The sequence below is a fragment of the Ixodes scapularis genome, unplaced genomic scaffold, assembly GCF_016920785.2.
Source record: "Ixodes scapularis isolate PalLabHiFi unplaced genomic scaffold, ASM1692078v2 PGA_scaffold8__174_contigs__length_109621045, whole genome shotgun sequence".
NCBI classification, from domain to species: Eukaryota; Metazoa; Arthropoda; class Arachnida; order Ixodida; family Ixodidae; genus Ixodes; species Ixodes scapularis.
In genome coordinates, this window is record NW_024609883.1 from 32,681,119 (window position 1) to 32,697,888 (window position 16,770).

Sequence of the window (16,770 nt, forward strand, 5' to 3'; positions counted from 1 at the left end):
AACATCAACCTAGAACATCTCATTAGAACCTTTTCACAGCAATGTACATCTCAATCAAATCATTTCAGAGTAATGTACATCTCCATCAAATCATTTCACATCAACCTGGTGCATATCAATAGAACATTTTGACGTATACCTACATCTCAATATAATCATTTCAAATCAACCGACATCTGGATAGAAGTATTTCGCATGAATCCTCATCTCGATGCAAACATTTCACATTAATATCATATCAATAGAATATTTCGCATCAACCTCATCTCAATAGAATCATTTCAAGAGATTCCCATCAATCTATGCATCTCAATATAATAAATTATAATTACTATCTACTCATTGTCTGTCATCATGACAGTCAACGCAGGACGATAGCAGTGATATTTTTGTGGGACTCACCTTGTACAAGGCTGCCAGGTGGTTGGAAGTAGCGATAAGGAATGGTTGGTTCACCCCCGGGTGATCGAGGTCGTGGGTGACGGCGGCGATAAGAGCCGCCATGGCTTCTACCGGGGTCATGTGCTCTCGGATCTGAAAGGGATATCACCCATTAACGCGACCACCAACACAACACGCAAAGGGTTCGATTCCGTTCGGTTTGGCTCCTTTCGGTTTAATTCCGTTCTGCTCGGTTCAGTTGTGTTCTGTTCGGCTCAGTTTTGTTGGTTCAATTGGGTTCAGTTCAATTCGCTTCCGTTCAGTTTGTTTTGGATTTCGTTCGGTTTGGTTCCGTTGGGTTCGAATCGATCGCGTTAGGTTCGATTCTCTTTGGTTCAGTTCCGACAGCAAAACAGTCGGTCCGCGTGTTTTTTTTTTTCTTTTCAATAACATAATGTCTGGTCATTTTATGTAGTTTGTTCTACTCGCACGGACTGTTCCAAGACTTACTGTACTAACAAATCAGTCTCTTGCCGACCGTATCATAGAATTTTAGCACATATCTGCGGACAGCTTTATTTGGCAAAAAGAGTATAATTTCAAGCGCAGGAATCCTGTAGACCACATAAGTACGCGAATCAAACACATTTCGACGCAAGATCCCGTTTCTTTTTTTTTTTCTTCCGCGTTCCACAATTTGGTCCCCCGTGTAATGCCTAGTAAAAAAAAAAAACAAAAAAAAAAACACATACGCGAGTGCGACATTTAATTAACGGAGTGCGCGCTATCTTCCAGAGGCTTCCCAATTCCGAAGACCGCGCGTTCTCGAAGAGACGCGTCGCAGAGACGCCATATAATGCAAGGCGCAGCGCGGCGACTACAACCTTTCCTAATTAAAATCCCGTCAGCTGCCGCGAGGAGGACGAGACCCGGCTCTACCAGAGACAAAAGAAGCCCGACCGACAAAAAGGTTCATTAAAAGCTCGTTCCGCCCGGCTTCGCCACGAAACGGCGACAGCACCAGAATCTCTGCGGTCGAGGTGGGCTGAGAGCACCTAAAAGACAAGGCCGCAGCGTGACGTCATAGACGTGAGATACGGCAAAACGCGCTGGCGTGTATCCACTAGCGATGACGTATTGGGGGGGGGGGGGGGGGGGGTGCCGGCCAATTGTCTTTTAGGTGGTACTGAGTGAGCGCGGCGAGCTTACTTACCTTGCTCTCTAACAGGAAACAGTGCATGGCCTGCGTGACGTCAGCAGCGTGCACGGAGTTGTGATAAGGGTTGTTGCTATGGTAACCGGCCGCTATGAGATCTGCGTGTGGAAACGGAGAAAAAATATCGAGAAACCTAATGAAAGAGCAGGGCTGGAGAGGTGGAAGATGGAACGAAGGATCGATCGGAGCGAAATGGGGAGGGAATCGGGAGAGGGGGTTAAGGGATATAGGACGAAGAGCGAAGAAGGACGTTCTGGCGAAAGAAAAGTGGATCATGGACGGGGTGAAAGAAAAAAAGACTTGCCTACAGAAAAAAAAAAAGGAAAAAAATCAAGAAGAGAAACGCAGGAGGGAAAAGGAAAGAAAGAAAGAAAGGAAATAAAAACAAAGAGAGTTAAGAATGGTACAAGAGATTTTTCTAGGGAAACGGGTTCCGATGGACAGATCCTCAGTAGAAGAAAATACGAGATTACGGAATGCAAAATAGGGAGGGAAGATGCAAGAGGAGACAGGTATTACGGAGATAAAGGAGAAGATAAGAGAAGGGGGAGATAGGGAACGTGTTACGGGATTAGGAGAGGAGAAAGAAGGGAATATAGGGACTTCAAAAAGGAGTGGGAAACAAAACGAAAGTTCAAACAGTGAAGATCGAAAACTATACAGTACTCAAAAATAAAGAAACAGAAAGAAAGAAATTGTAGATCGAAACATTGGACCAAATAGAACTTACTCAGAAGGAAAGCGAGAATACCGGAAAAAGAAAATACTTAAAAGAGAGTAGAAAAAAAAAGGGAGGTCCAAATCCGACACCAAAACCGTCGGAGTGCATCTAATTGAATCCGAGTACAGGCGTTGTACGGCACGCGAAAATTTAAACCCCTCCAGTTCCCCGCTCACTTGCCCTACCCTCTTTATCCCACGTCACGTCGCCCATTTAGAGCGTTGGCAATCGGAAAATTCAGGTTGTCAGAGTTAATCCGTTCGTAGATCGACTTAACGGATCAAGTTTTGGCAGCAAGCTTAGCTCAGAGTTCGGGAAAGTCGAAGGCTACATTTAGGCCCGCGCTCTTTCAAGTGGAACGACAGAGCAGTAAGCCTGGAGGGAAAACTGCCACGCAGAATGTAACGCTACTCTTAGAGGCAACAGGGTTATCGTGAGTGGTCCGCCTTTAAGCTTCGCGCGCTCTACCGACTAAGCCTGTGGCGCGGATTTTTTTTTTATGTACTGTTGTCGGGAAACGCGAAGTGACACAGTTATAGCCAGTGCTTTCGTAGGACGCAAGCACTAGGCTTTTTTTATTTCAGTTATATTTCTTCCTGACCCTCTTCCGACTATAAGTCGTCGCAATAATAGGGAGTTTCAGTAGATCGTTACGATATTGATACCCGATAATAATACTACGATGCTCGCGCAAATGCGTCGAATGAGCATCGGGTATCGTTATCGGAGGTATCGGAATGATATGCGTTGCGTGAATTCGCTGAATTCGAAAATGGGTGAACGACGGATTGTTGTTTGCCCCTTTTTAAACACGTCAACCCACACGTACACTTTTCTCTCGCTAACGCAGTCATCTCCGTACTGTTTTAGCATTCTTCTAAGAACTTGAGGTTCTTTGAAGCCTCAAGCTTAGAAGCTTAGAAGCTTAAGTTCTTAGCGGCTAAGGGCGCAGCCATTTTGCACACTGCGCGACACTGTTAATGCAAACTAGCGATCAGAGTATTTTTTTAATTTTTTCTCTTTCACTCCGGATCAAAAAGCTGCCATCAAATATGCGAGTATGACGGAAAGTAGTCGTATGAGGAATTAACCTGAGCGGTAAATGCTGGTGTCCGTTAACACCATTTCGAAGTAAAATGCGAAGAAGTGCCAATTTCGGGTTCGCACTACTCTATCCATTAAACACGTAAATCCACCTATCGGGGGAATCCTTCTTAAGGGTTTCTCTTCCCCATGTAAAAGTTCGAAATGCCTGCGGCGTGGCGTTTCTTCGATAAACTATTGTTAATGTTCGGTTACTTTTTGAAACACACTCGTTATTCCCAATCCGAGTTGTGCAGGTTAGAGTGTTACGGAACGTAAAATGCCTATGCGCGTGATATTAGAGCTGATAAAATAAGCCAGCGTTTGTAATACATCGCGTACACATTTAAGGGAAACGTGAAGGTGTACTCCCAATAAAACGCAGGATAAAGCGAGAGAAAGAGGGTGAGAGACGAGAAGGGGGAGAGGGAAATTCGAGGCTCACTGAAGCAGTGCCAGACGCGGACTACGTCCAGCTTGAAGCTTCCCAGGAAGCCGTACTCGTGGAAGAGATGCACCAGCAGTAGCGGCATGGAGCGGCCACCCGAAGACACGTCCAGGGCAAAAGTGTTGAATGCCCACCGGTCCACTTGCCCAAGGAGACGCTGCAGCGAGAAAATATGCAGCCCCACAGTTATACGCCCGTCAGCTCCTCCATGAAGCTATTTGAAATCAGTAATCTACTCTTATAACGCGTCTTCGACTGGAGCTCTCTATGCGGCCGGCTAATCGACGGAAATGACAGCAGCCCCAGTTTCGAAGGCCGAGACAACTACGATGCTTGGTTGCATTCGTCTTTTTTCGCAGACGGTTCTATAACCCACTACCAGAAAAGGAACAAGGCGAATCCGTTGGGTGGCAGCTTCTGTGATATACAGGGTGACAGCGAAAATGTTTACCGCGCTACTTCGCCGCATAAATGAACTACGCATCGCCGAACAAAGTCTCGATCCACGCGTGGCGCTTGCGGTCATTAGCAGATGCCAGAGTTTCGGAGCTTGCCGCTATCTCTTTCAAAAGTGATATGTCATTAGTGAAATTTTAAATAACAAAGTGAGGCCTGTTCGTGGTAACCGACGGCATTCATCAGCACGCCTTCGGTGATTTGTCAACTACCATTTTGTTATCATTTTTTTTTAAATCACTAATAATTTTTAATTAGAAAACGGCAAGCTCTGAAACTGTGGCACATGCCTTGGACCCCTTAAACTACATTCGGACAGAGACTAAGCGTACAAAATAACGTAATTTATTTTTAAGCAAAAAAATTTTTTTTCGCGCGCGTTTAGTATTTTTTGTTACTGCGGGGACAATTCGACACAAGTACGCTAAACAAATACCAGCGAGAAGACATCCCCAGCGCCTTTCTTTCTCTAACGTCATCAGTAGTGGATCCACCCAGCAGATCCACTCACACATGCAGGGGTTGCGGTGACGTCAGAACGCCGAGCTCTGATTGGCTCCCAGCCAGAGCCAATCAGAGCTCGGCGTTCTGACGTCACTGCGACCCTTGCGCAAGAAGCAGACGAACATGGCTGGCGTCCGGGTCGCCGCTGGAGCCCGTCTCGCAGCGTCTCGCGAGTGCAAGGCTAGCAAACGGCGACGCCGAGAAGAGGCACGCGTCTGCTGCTTTGTCACGTGTTTTGGCCAAGCTTCGGCGTGTTGGCCACTTGGTGCGGGTCGGGACTGGGGTCCACTAACCACGGGTTCATAAGCAGCGTTTAGATGGCCTCCACTCGCCTGTTTCACCGACGCTTCTATGACCGGTCTGAGAGCTTCCCAGGATAGCAACAACGAGTGGCTTCTGTGACGTATTTTATTGCTACATCCTGGCGGTGACAGCTGTAAAGAGACAAGTAACGCTGTGCCTCGGGCGTGAGCTCTCTGTTTTCGCTAGCTCTTCGTCGTACGCGCAGCCAAATCCTGGTGGAAGGCAACCAGAGAGCTTGGAGGTTCTGCTGGCTTTTTAACCTGTCACCATAAAGTTCATATATATACCAACTCCAGAGGAAAAAGTCTGCCATTTTCCTACGCATTCTGGCTGCCGCAAGCGGCGGAGCATAGAGGCAGACCTCTGGAGTGCCGCACATGGTTACCAACTAGCTTTACCTGTGATTCGCTAGATTCCACGGTCTTTGTGAGGACGAATCCCGTACTTACCGGTGGAAAGATATTCGCGTTCCTTTCGAAGCTTTCGTTTTCCATAGCGCGCAGGTGTACGCCGTCGCGTCAACGCTAAACTAAACCAGGTAAGCGGCTTCGCGCTATGGTTTTGATAGCCGCGCTCGGGAATACGAAACCGCGTAACCACCAGACTTTCCAGATTTCGACAGAAGGGAAGTTAATGCAGCGTTATGAGTATATTGATTTTTATAAACGTTAGAATAGCTCAGAAGTTAGTTTACAACGTTAAATTATCACTATTTATTTTGCTGAGGGTTTTCAGTCTTCGCGATTACCGTCCTTCAGCTGGTAACACTGATTTTTTTCTCTTGTGTTCTATCACGCTCTTTCGCGATATTTCACTCGGGACGCCAGATGTCGGCGCACGGGATTCGCCACTTCTCCTCGCCCACATTTACGCCCCTCCCCCCCCCCCCCCCCCCCCCTTCCCGCCTGTCACTGACTATTAGCCCCGAGAGCGAACACAAGCGTCGCTGCGGTCGCCGCGCCCTGATTGGGTGAGGTGTACCGTGACGTCAGCGCGAGTACCCCGCTCCGCGATCCCGCATCGGGTTGCTTCCCAGCACCGGTTTCCTGGTTTGGCGTTGTGTGCCGCAAGCTCTTCGAGGAGCCGGACTTCGTTTACCCGGTGTACAAGACGTTGAGTTAGGTTGATATTAACGTGCTTCCGTACATTTTATAAGCCTGCTTGTCCCTTTTACCTTTAAAATTGGGTTACAAATCCCGAAAACTATCGGCGGAGGCAATTACGCCGATGAACCTCCCCGTCCGTCCACACGACGCAAGGCAATCTTGAGAGGGGTCGGTGAAGCGGTGACGCAAGTGTTTCAGACGCTGGAATTCTGTTCCTTGCATGTTCATGATTTAGGACGATATTACATCCCGCTTTCAAGGCATCCGAAGCGGCCTTTGTATCATGGGCCTTTCGGTGGTCGGCAAATTAGCTCGCGACCCCGACTCTGCGCTGCCACTCTGCATGCGCTTGTTCGCAGAAGTTTTAAAGGCCCTGCGTCTGATGATCTTTAAAGTGCTCATAGAACAGGGTTGTTTTACATAAATGTAGCTTCTTCCTGAATCAATTATATAGTTTATACGCGTATGCAGGCATATTTCTTAGAGGATTCACAATTACTGGAAATTAGTTTGTATGGCAGCAGCAAAAACGGCCGAATTTCCCCCAGTTGCCTCTATGATATGTAGTAAACTGCCCAAAATATGCACAGCAATAGTACCGTAATTTGGTATGTTTATACTTCTTCCTGACATTATGTCTGTCCAGTGGTAGATGCAGCACTGGTAGCAGAAAATATGGAACCTGTGAAGGGCGACAGTCTGCGTGAGAAAAGCTTCTGGTGCTTTAGCTTCAGGACAATTCGATTTAAGTAAAATCTCAATTTTAGGGCTTAATGGACTAATAACGGGCTAGACACCATAACTTACGTTTGTTATATATTACTTGAGGATTGATATAAACAAGTCCACAGATACCACCCGTGTAGTCCATTGAAATACTATCCGAATCCAGCAAAGGTCAGGTGCGAGCAATGTATATAATAAATGTTCCTTGTTTTTTTTTTTTACTTTGGCCCTGCACTTGGGCTGTCTTCCTTGTGATTCTCTCCCCATGGCCGAGACTGTATTTAGCACGTTGCTCGAGCAGCATGCAGCTTTTCTGCTTCGGCGATCTTGTTTAAAGACAGAGATACAAAAAAAAAAATAGTATACATAACCTGCCAATTCATTCGGACCATCAGCAGCGTTTATTGTGCAAGATGTAAATTTGTATTGATGCCCCTGCAATTGTGGCCATATTTCTTTATTTTCACATACCATGCAGCTGTGGTTCATGCGTTGCCTGGCCGGTCAGCCATGCTTAAAATGTTCGTTGAAGTCTCGCCTGTAGCTACAGGCCATACCTCAATAAAGGCATATATAAAAATTTACACTTCCTACGAAAAACACGCCAAAAAAAAAATTAAATAGAAACGAGCGCGCCGACAGCTAGCGTCGTCACAGCCTCCACAGGGCGAGCGGGGCGAGTCGGGGAAAAATTCTCTCCTCGCCGTGACGTCACCCCGGTTCGCCGTAAGGGGGCGCCAGGCGAACTTCTCGGGGCTAATAGACGCCTTCAGGCCGCTGCGCATGGGCGCCGCCATAACCGACCTTCAGTTTTTTTGTTTCGCCTTTTTACGTTCGATTCATTTCATTATGACCACAGCAGGGAAAGTTATTGCCATTTTAGATTCTACTTTTTCCTTTCCCCGGCACTGGTCTTTGTGGAAGCTAATCAACGCCCGATTCAGTGGCCCTGCATCTGGGTAAGTCAAGAGAAGTTCAGCAATGGCGGCTTAACCTGGCGCGTGTTTAAAGCGTCCCAAGGGGACGGTCCGCGACGCATGGGCATATAGCATATGACGGTAAACACTCTCGTCGGAGACGCGTGGATCCAGGTACCATAAATAGTACACTGGTATACTTAATAGTATAATATATCATAAATAGTATATTTATGGCCCTAATCTGGACACTTGGCGAAAATTATGGCGAGAACTCCGGCGGCCATGATTGGTCAACCCCCCACTAGACCTTGGCGCCGGCCAATCATAGCCGTCCAATTTCTCGACGACTTTTTCGCCAAGTGTCCAGATTAGGGCCCCTGCTCGACTGTTTATGGCGAGAAGTCTGCACTGACAGAAAGAAAATACGGCGCTACGGCGAGCGTGCGGTCTCACCTCCGACACGCCGTGGTAAGAGTCGTCCAGGATGTTCATCAGGTGACTCCACGGCTGCAAAACGGGCTGTCGCTCCCGTCGCCGGTAGAGCGTCAAGAATGGTGTAGTGGTCAGCGGGCGGTCAATGCCAATGTCCAGCGCTAAGAAAGATATAGAAATCAGCGTCACATTTGTGTTTAAGATACTGCATCTCTCTCTCTCTCTCACACACAAGCACAGGTGGACTGCGTCAACACGGAACTTTTAAGCTGTTGTACCGCTAATCACCCATTTACACTATCATAAGGGTAACTTAATCTAAGGGACCTTTATGGTTGTCGGCGACTCAGTTAGCGAACCTCCGCAAGCGGCATTCGCTCGTGACTCCTGTGAGGGGGTCTGATTCGCCGATGGCAAGGGACCTATGGCAAAGGTACCATTATGCAGGCCATGTCGACGGTGAAGTATACTATCTTTTGAATGTCCGTTCGGTGGAGCTTGGAGTAAGGCGTCCCCTTTCACAATGGTTCGCGGATGTGTTTTTTGAGCCGCTGGTACGAGATGGCGCCGAACATTGGAAATTGCGAGGATAAAGGTCCTTCAGTCTTGCGTTAAATAAATACGTTTCAAAGCAAAGATTTTAATCATGCCTTCGCAAAGCTTGAAGACGTAATTGTGGGATCAAAACCACCCGCCTGATGACAGTCAAGCGCGGCTCATAGATTGTCCACGAGAACTGCGTAAGCACTCGACTTAGGCTCGTAAGAATCAATGTCTCGGCGGACACTCGGGTAGTGGCTCGTGTCTAACAACTGCAGTAATGAGAAAAGCCGAACTCTAACAATGCCTGGAGCTCAGCACGCGTTTTGTACTTTGCCAACCCCAGCGTGTTGCAATGATTAACGTTGACGCCATAGGATAGGCACGAGGCCACGTGGACGCTTGTTCTGGCTCCGAGTGGAGGGGATGAACGATGCTTATATTTCTCGATTTTTCTCTTTAGAGCGCAGCTCTTCGGCGCCCGTTTCCGGCTTGAGCGGCGTCGGCGTCGGCGTAACAGCGAGCCCCCCCGAGGACCTCGGGCTCCTTTGGGAGGACCTCGGGAGGACCTCGGGTTCCTTCGGGAGGACCTCGGGTTCCCTTGGGGGACCTCGGGTTCCTTCGGGGAGGGGGGGGGGGGGTCCCGTGACCCCCCCCCCCTCTCTCTGAGGTCACATGCCCCTCCCCCCCCCCCCTCAGTACCCTTCCCTCCTCCTCCGCAAGAGCTGCGCTCTAATTCGGCGTTACAGGGAGTTGTAAACGGCTTTCACTTTTTGGCAACTGCCATTGCCTAGAAAAGAAGAAAAAAGTTTAAGGCAAGTTTATTCATTTATTGACGTTAGAGAGGCATTCTAGGTAGTAACTAGCGGAAGTAGAAAATCGTTTCATGGCTACTTTAACAGGACAAAGTCCCGCTTTCTCCGACCGATTCTCAAACTAATAAGTTTCAAGCGGATAAGGTATCCCGCTTTTATGTCCTGTGTACACCAGGGGCCTTAATCTGGACACTTGGCGAAAAGTCGGCGAGGAATTAGACCGCCGTGACTGGCCGGCGCCAAGGTCAAGCGCGGCGCAGGTTAATCACAGCTGCCGAATTCCTCGCCGACTTTCTCGCCACGCGTCCAGATTAGAGCTCCAGTACGAAAAACAACGAAATTTCTCTGGTGTCGCAAGAAAATCTGCTCTTTGGGAACCTATCCACTTTTCGGTAGAAGCGGAGTGATTAGAAGCACATTCATGTCCGATTAATAGGTGACTCTTAAGTTTAAAAACAAATGCTATCAAAATGCATTTTTTAAGTCTTCAAGAAGTACATGCTATATGTCGTGCTAGTTGAACGTAGCCCTTTGAAAAAGCCGTAAAATAAACAAAATATCACCACAAAAACATAGGTACAAGGTCAGTGCCTCTGTATAAGGTCAAAAACATGACATTTGTCCACCAGTGCAGTGGATCACCGGAGCATGGCGCTAAGCGCCAAAGTTTCAAGAATCCTTCCTTCTCTCTCACTTTCGGCTACCTTCTTGGCAGATCTGCCAGGTTTCTACCGCTGCTTTAGGGATGCAAACACTGAGCAATGGGTTCTCACCGAACAATCGCCTGCCCTGTCCTGTCGTAAACATCGAACGACCTTACTTCGAAGAAAACGACTCTAATTTTAACTCGGAACGTTTTGCAAAGTTCGCCAGACTCGAACGCTCTAGGTGTGTGTGTGTGAGTGTGCGACCAAAATTGCGATCGTTTCCAGTTTACTTAGAGTTTACCCGAAAAGCGTGGTATCCAGCAAGATCCAGGCCACAGCTGTCTTCGACAACAGAACACAGCTCTTACCTCTTCCAAAAAAAATTGCCGTCCAGTCTAGCCTTCCAACTCATCGGCTCATAACACACACACAAAAAAGACAAAAAAACCGTCAGTTTTTTTCTTGTTTATAGGATTGCCCAAAGTTCGTTGTACTTTATTTTCACTTAAACGCCGAGATTGAAAAAAAATATGTATATACATTTTTTATCTTTCAGACTACAACAGAGTGTCCTTCTTTGCGGAGCAGGTCGCCACATCTGTTTGCCTTCAAAACCTAGCTCGCGAGGCAAGAAAGAAAAAAAAGTAAATAAAAGACTTAAAAAAAATCGCGACAATAACAAAAAATAAAGTGCCCCGAACTTGGCAGGGCCCAAATAAACGGCCCAGCTCTTTCCCCCGCTTTGTAAACAAAATGTGCTTTGGAACAAAGTGTCTTAGTAAGAGCGCGCGTGTGACGCCTGGCTGATTTAAATTCGCCAAGTTGCAAGTACGCGGGAGAAAAAAAAAGAAAAAAAAAAACGGCTAAGCAATTGAAAGGGACTGGGAAGAAAGAACGTTAATAAAGAGCTGAAAAAAAAAATCTCTCGGCTCTTTTGGTTTTACCACCGCCCAGCGGTCAGCGGCTGGCTTTAAAGAAAGATTTACGAACGCCACAGCGCCGGAGCTGTTGTGGAGTGGCCAGGTCATCCGGAGCAGTTCATAAATTCAGCTACACTGGCATGCTGGTCACTCACCTCACCCATTCTGCTCGCCGAGGAACATTTCGCTCTTTCTTTTTAGCTCTATTTTTTATTTCCTTGACCATCCCACGCTCGGTATTGTCTATCACTTTCGTCCTATTATATTTTTCTGCGCGTATTGTGTGGGCCGACAAAACTAGCACCGAAAGTCGCACCAGCGTCCATTGCAGTGGCCATTTTGCTGCTGAGTGCGTACCATCTGAAACGCACATTTAGCCCCGTCGAATTGGTTTTTTACTCGGCCAGAACAAGGAGGAATGACTACTAGCAGGATGCGTTGACGTCACGTGCAAGCCATGTATAAGGTGTCCCAAGCAAACCTTACGCTGTAAAACAAGCCGGAAAAAGCGCAGCGCCTGCACATAGAGAGCTCTAACTTTCACCGAATGTGCACTGAGCGAGTCAGTGTTACCGGGTGAAATATGAAGGCGTAGCACTTTTCCAGTAAAAAAATTAAAGCAAAATGTTTGCCGAAGTCCAGGTTAGGTGCTTTCGCAGATGATCGAGTAACCGACGCTATTAACTCGTGGCGCCATCTCCCGATAGGCACAGCGAGCAGACAACAAAGTGCGTCGTCTTCTCGCGGTGCCTATCGGGAGATGGCGCCATAAGTTAATAGCATCGGTTACTCGAACGTCTGCGAACGCACCTTACGTGGACCTCGGAAAGATTTTTTGCTCTAATTCATTACAGGAAGAAAACTACGCATTGAGATTTCACACGGTAACACTGACCTGCTCAGTGCGCACACACGGTGAAAGTTAGAGCTGTTTTTTCCGGCTCGTTTTACAGCGCAAGGTCCGCTTGGGACACCTTACATACAACCTTCCAGCGCTTGTTACCAAACGGTAAATGCCGATTCGAATGGCTGCGCACGCATGCGTGGCGTACTGCGCATGCTCAGAACGCGTTCCACAGCCCATTAGACCAAGATGGCAGCGCCCAAAGGGCGATCACTATATTGGATATCCAAGTGTCAGCTGAACGGGCTACTTTATTTTAAGAGGGACCTTAAAACGACTGCAATAATGTTTAGAACGAATCTCCGGTGCTCATGTGAGGGGAGGGCTGAACAACGAAGAGTAACAGTACGGTGTCTGGAACGCGCCTTTGACCGGTGTGTTTACTGCGTCCAAAAAAAAATAGTCCCTCGATTATTTCCGCCTTATGACGTCATAGAAAAGTCACGCTGTCGTCTGCCGCGATCCTGGCGGTGTCACGGCAGCGATGGTGGTGCCCGTTCTGCTGCAGGTGACTTTCCAGCTCTACAGTTCATGGAAGCTTCGGCGGCTGGGTGTTGGGACGCCGTGACGGAAGCGACACTCTTCCTTGAGCTTTCTTATCGGAACTTCGACGGCCAACCACCAGGATCGCGACATCCGACAGCATTGCATTATGGTTTTTGTGACGTCATGTGTTGCCTCTTCGCGACCGTTTTGATGCGTGGGCAGGGTAGGACGCAAGAGACACCGGTCGAAGACGCGCTGCAGTCACCTCCACCCTCATAAGTATAATGGGTGGCAGCACATATACACGGCAAAGTAGTGAGATGTTGCGTGGATTCACCATCTAGCACCTTAATTAACGTGATGCCACTACAGTTAATTGTTTTTTTTATACTGCGAGAAATTGCAATTTCTGCAGGACCCTCGTTATCGCGTTTTTTTGAAATTAACATAAGAATGCAAGTCGTTTATGGTGGCCCTGTTGATGTGGGCATTCTGCGTCGTTGGGCCAAAAAGATATCAAGTCCCCTCTAAAGTAAACAAAACCAAATCACGAGCTTACTCCGGAAATTCATTTTTTAGATGCAGATGGTGCTATGTATGGGGACATTTTAGATTTAAAATTAACTAATTGTCATCGACCGTCCTACGTGCACGGTGTGATACGCCTCTCAAAATTAAACGATTACAATTATCAACACAAATTTTCCCCGCCTTCGCTATGCATCAATGACTAGAACTGACATTGTCGCCAAAATGTAATACAATTAATTTTTTTAAATTCAAATAGATTAGATTTATTTAAGTAAGATTTCTTTTATTTAAATCCGATTAAGAATGAACTCCTCCATAGCAGAGCAAAGACAGCTTGATATTTCTAGGTTAGTGGAAAAAGCTTTATTGCATTTTCTTTTGGGTTCTGATTTTCTTTTATTAAGACATTACTTTTATAACATTAGTTACTTTCCTTCGCGACCTTATTAACTTACAACAGGGCGTTATGTAATCCACTAAGTGAACGGTAGAAAGAAAGTTCATCATTCCGATTTGCTCAGAAGACCACAGCTCTGTGCTCGTGATAAGCCTGACACACATATTTATTGTTTGATGATTCCTTCGTTTAAAGACTAAACAAATTTACATAGTGAGCATCAAATGGACAATCAGTAATAAAACAAACTGGTTTTGAGATTATGTTTGTGGAAAAGGGTTGAATTAAGTCATCATTTTAAAACCGGTGTGATTTAAATCACGATATAAAGAATTATTTAAGTAACGATATAAATCATCTCGATTTTGATTCACCCTGATAGTAACTGACAGTAGCTATCTTTCGTTCCGCTCCAAATGCAAAACTTTTTTTTTATGTAGTATTTTGTGTCCCTCTACCTTTTAGCCATAAATCGTTCATTGAGATTTTTTTTTAATTCTTCGCTCGTTAATTCACTTCACTACTCGTGCAATACGTCCGAAGGATATCTTTTAGGGTGTAAACTTGAACTTGAACAAGAAAAAAACCAACTCAGAACGTCACTTTCTAGTGCCACAAACTTTAAAAAAAAAAAAAAAAAGGTGTAAGAAGATTTGCGAGGGAAATCGGCAAGTACTCCCGCAACATGGCCACGCGAAGCCACACACTTCACATGACATCAGCGACGCAATTGAGAGACTGTATCTCGACACGCTACAACATCCACTGCGTTCAGTCCAGACTTACGATCTGCAACCTCAGTCCTTTTTTCCGAAAATTAAAGAGTAGTTTCATGAACATCACTATGACTCTAGTTAAAGAAAACCTGAAGCTTATTTTCGTGAAAACTGAGCTTGGTGCAGATTCGTGTAATCTTTTGTCCGGTAAATTCGATTTTCGCGCTTTAATTGGGCTGAAGTAAAGGGAAAGTGCTTTAAGTTGAGAAAATGACAAGCAGGGACTGCTGCAGGGCATGCGGCGAGGCTCTCTGCCGCCTGCTATCTATCCTAGGCGGAATGACGTCATCAACGGCTTCTCCAAGCCAGCTTAGCGGCGAGCGAGGGCCATCGGATCCCGCCAAACACGTCACTTTCGCTGATTTAACCCTCTGCTTGCGTGCAGCAGTAGGCAGGGCTGCGGCCATCCAACTTTTAATGGGCAATCACGCCGCTTGTGCTTGTAAAATTGAAAGAAAACTTCAGACATAATTTTTTGTAAGTGCCTAGGTTTCACTTTCAGAGTTGAATTCAGACACTTTTTAACTTCTCCTGATGTGGCTGTGATGGCAGCCAACAACTGGTTACCTAAGCAGAAAGGGGAGCCTTGCGTGACGGTTTCACAAAACTTGTTCCTCGTTGCAAGGGGAATTCATTTGTTGGGTGAATGCGTTAAAAAATGAGTACGGGAAATCGAAGAGAAAATCCTAAGGATAGCTTTCACGCTGCATTTAATTCAATATTCGCACCCAATCAGGAAAGCAATAATTTTCATTTAACCCTCGTAGTATCGGAGTACCTTTATAGCTATGTGATCAATCAGATTCACAGCGGTAACCGGATTATAAAATCCGAAACTGGCCCCAGGAAGGCGTCAACGGCCTTGCCAGTTGGGTTCGCTGCAATAGTCGAATCGCAGCGAATCGCGCGCTTCAAAGTGAACATCTTTTTTCCTTTTTTTTATAATTCGTGTGACGCAGAAGAAGACAGATATGGTTGCCAGGGTACCTCGGAGTTGTATGCTGGCTAACTCCAGGACTCTACCGCTCTCACTTTGTGATTGGTTCCCCGGCGTTCTGATCTGCTAATGTCGCGCTCTCATTGGCTGCGCGGCGATAACAAGATGCATGTAAACGCCACACCCCGCGCTTCCACAGCGCACGAAACGAACTAAAGTGCGGACTAAAGTGGTTACCTTCTAGAAGGTTGTACTCAGACTCGCTCAGGATGGCCGGTCTGGCTGCAACCGGCGATGCACCAGTTTCCTCCTCGCTGCATTCTGAAAAGATTGAGAAGAACAGAAATGCATCATCCGGACACTGAACGTCGACTGTCGGTACTGCACAATCTACTTTAATCTGATCTTATCTTAAAATCAAATAATTATTCGGTATCCGCTAAAAAGGCAGTTGATTGCTTCTTTCAATAGACCCTTTCCGAAATTCAGTCTGGCCACTTTGATCACTATCATCATCTGTGGAACAGCATATGTGAAATAACAATGGCGGCCTTCTAGTGACTGATAAAGGAAGACATTGAAGATGGTCCTAAGTGGATGATGCGAGGCCTGTACATTCGGGGAGTCAGTACGACGCGACGTAGGAAGGGAACACAAGAGCTCCGTAAGCGTTTATTTCTAATAACTCAGATTCAGTCAATCTGCGGGCGGCACACAATCGGGTTTAAAGCAATTTGGTGTATAGAATTTTCTCGAGGCATCTGAGTGGGTTGGAGCTTTGTTCTGAATGCAGGTTCTTGATCACTATCGAACTGAAAGTGATCGAGAAAAAGCTCACACTGAACAATTCCTCGCGTGCCGTTTACCTGCGAAAGTCGCGGTGCCGATACAAGCTCCTTTCCGCCATTGATATGGCAAAACCTAAACTGCTTTAAAAACCACCAGATGGCACTGAATTTTGGGAAGGGTCTATTGCGGAGTTTCTGGGTTATTAAAAAAAATGTAACTGGAGGGAGAGAGACGTGGTCAAAGTTATTCTTAATTCTAGGCTTGCTGCGAGTTTTCCACGCCTTGCGAATCTCTAGTACACGGAAACAGAAAGTCTTATATGATTGAGATGAAATAAAAGCGACGTATTGGTTTCAGCATCGGTTTACATATTTGTTCGCTCGAATTTTTGATACGAAGAGTGCTGGCTGCGTGACCGACCATAATTTTTCGCGAATATATGTGTCCGGGAGAACATTTATCTGTGCGATGGTTGACATACAAACATGATTTCTCGTTCCCGCTGTAACGCATACATACACGTTTAAATGCATCAAAAACTAGTTATAATGGCGAGCATGGTTATAGCTTTAATGAAAATAAGATCAGGTTAGATAGAGTCTTCTATATTTTGCTACGAATCTCGCTTCACTTAGAATCATGCTAGCGCTATTTTCCTTAGGCATGGAAACATTTCGGCGTTATTTGTTACGGTCTTCCCACTCGATTAAAAGTTGACGGCAAAACCTACTA

The 16,770-nt window shown here is 46.3% G+C and overlaps 1 protein-coding gene across 1 annotated transcript in view; it reads right to left on the reverse strand.

Annotated features, from left to right (window-relative positions):
- Positions 1–15,570, reverse strand: part of LOC8050552 — a 32,682-nt gene extending 17,112 nt beyond the window's left edge. The window contains exons 1-5 of the mRNA XM_040210398.3: positions 15,487–15,570; positions 8,318–8,457; positions 3,847–4,006; positions 1,595–1,695; positions 403–534 (exon numbers count right to left, since the gene is read on the reverse strand). Of these exons, the coding sequence (XP_040066332.2) occupies positions 403–534; positions 1,595–1,695; positions 3,847–4,006; positions 8,318–8,356 (432 nt within the window). The 5' untranslated portion in view covers positions 8,357–8,457; positions 15,487–15,570. The remainder of the gene's footprint in view (positions 1–402; positions 535–1,594; positions 1,696–3,846; positions 4,007–8,317; positions 8,458–15,486) is intronic.
- Between the last annotated feature and the right edge of the window lie 1,200 nt (positions 15,571–16,770).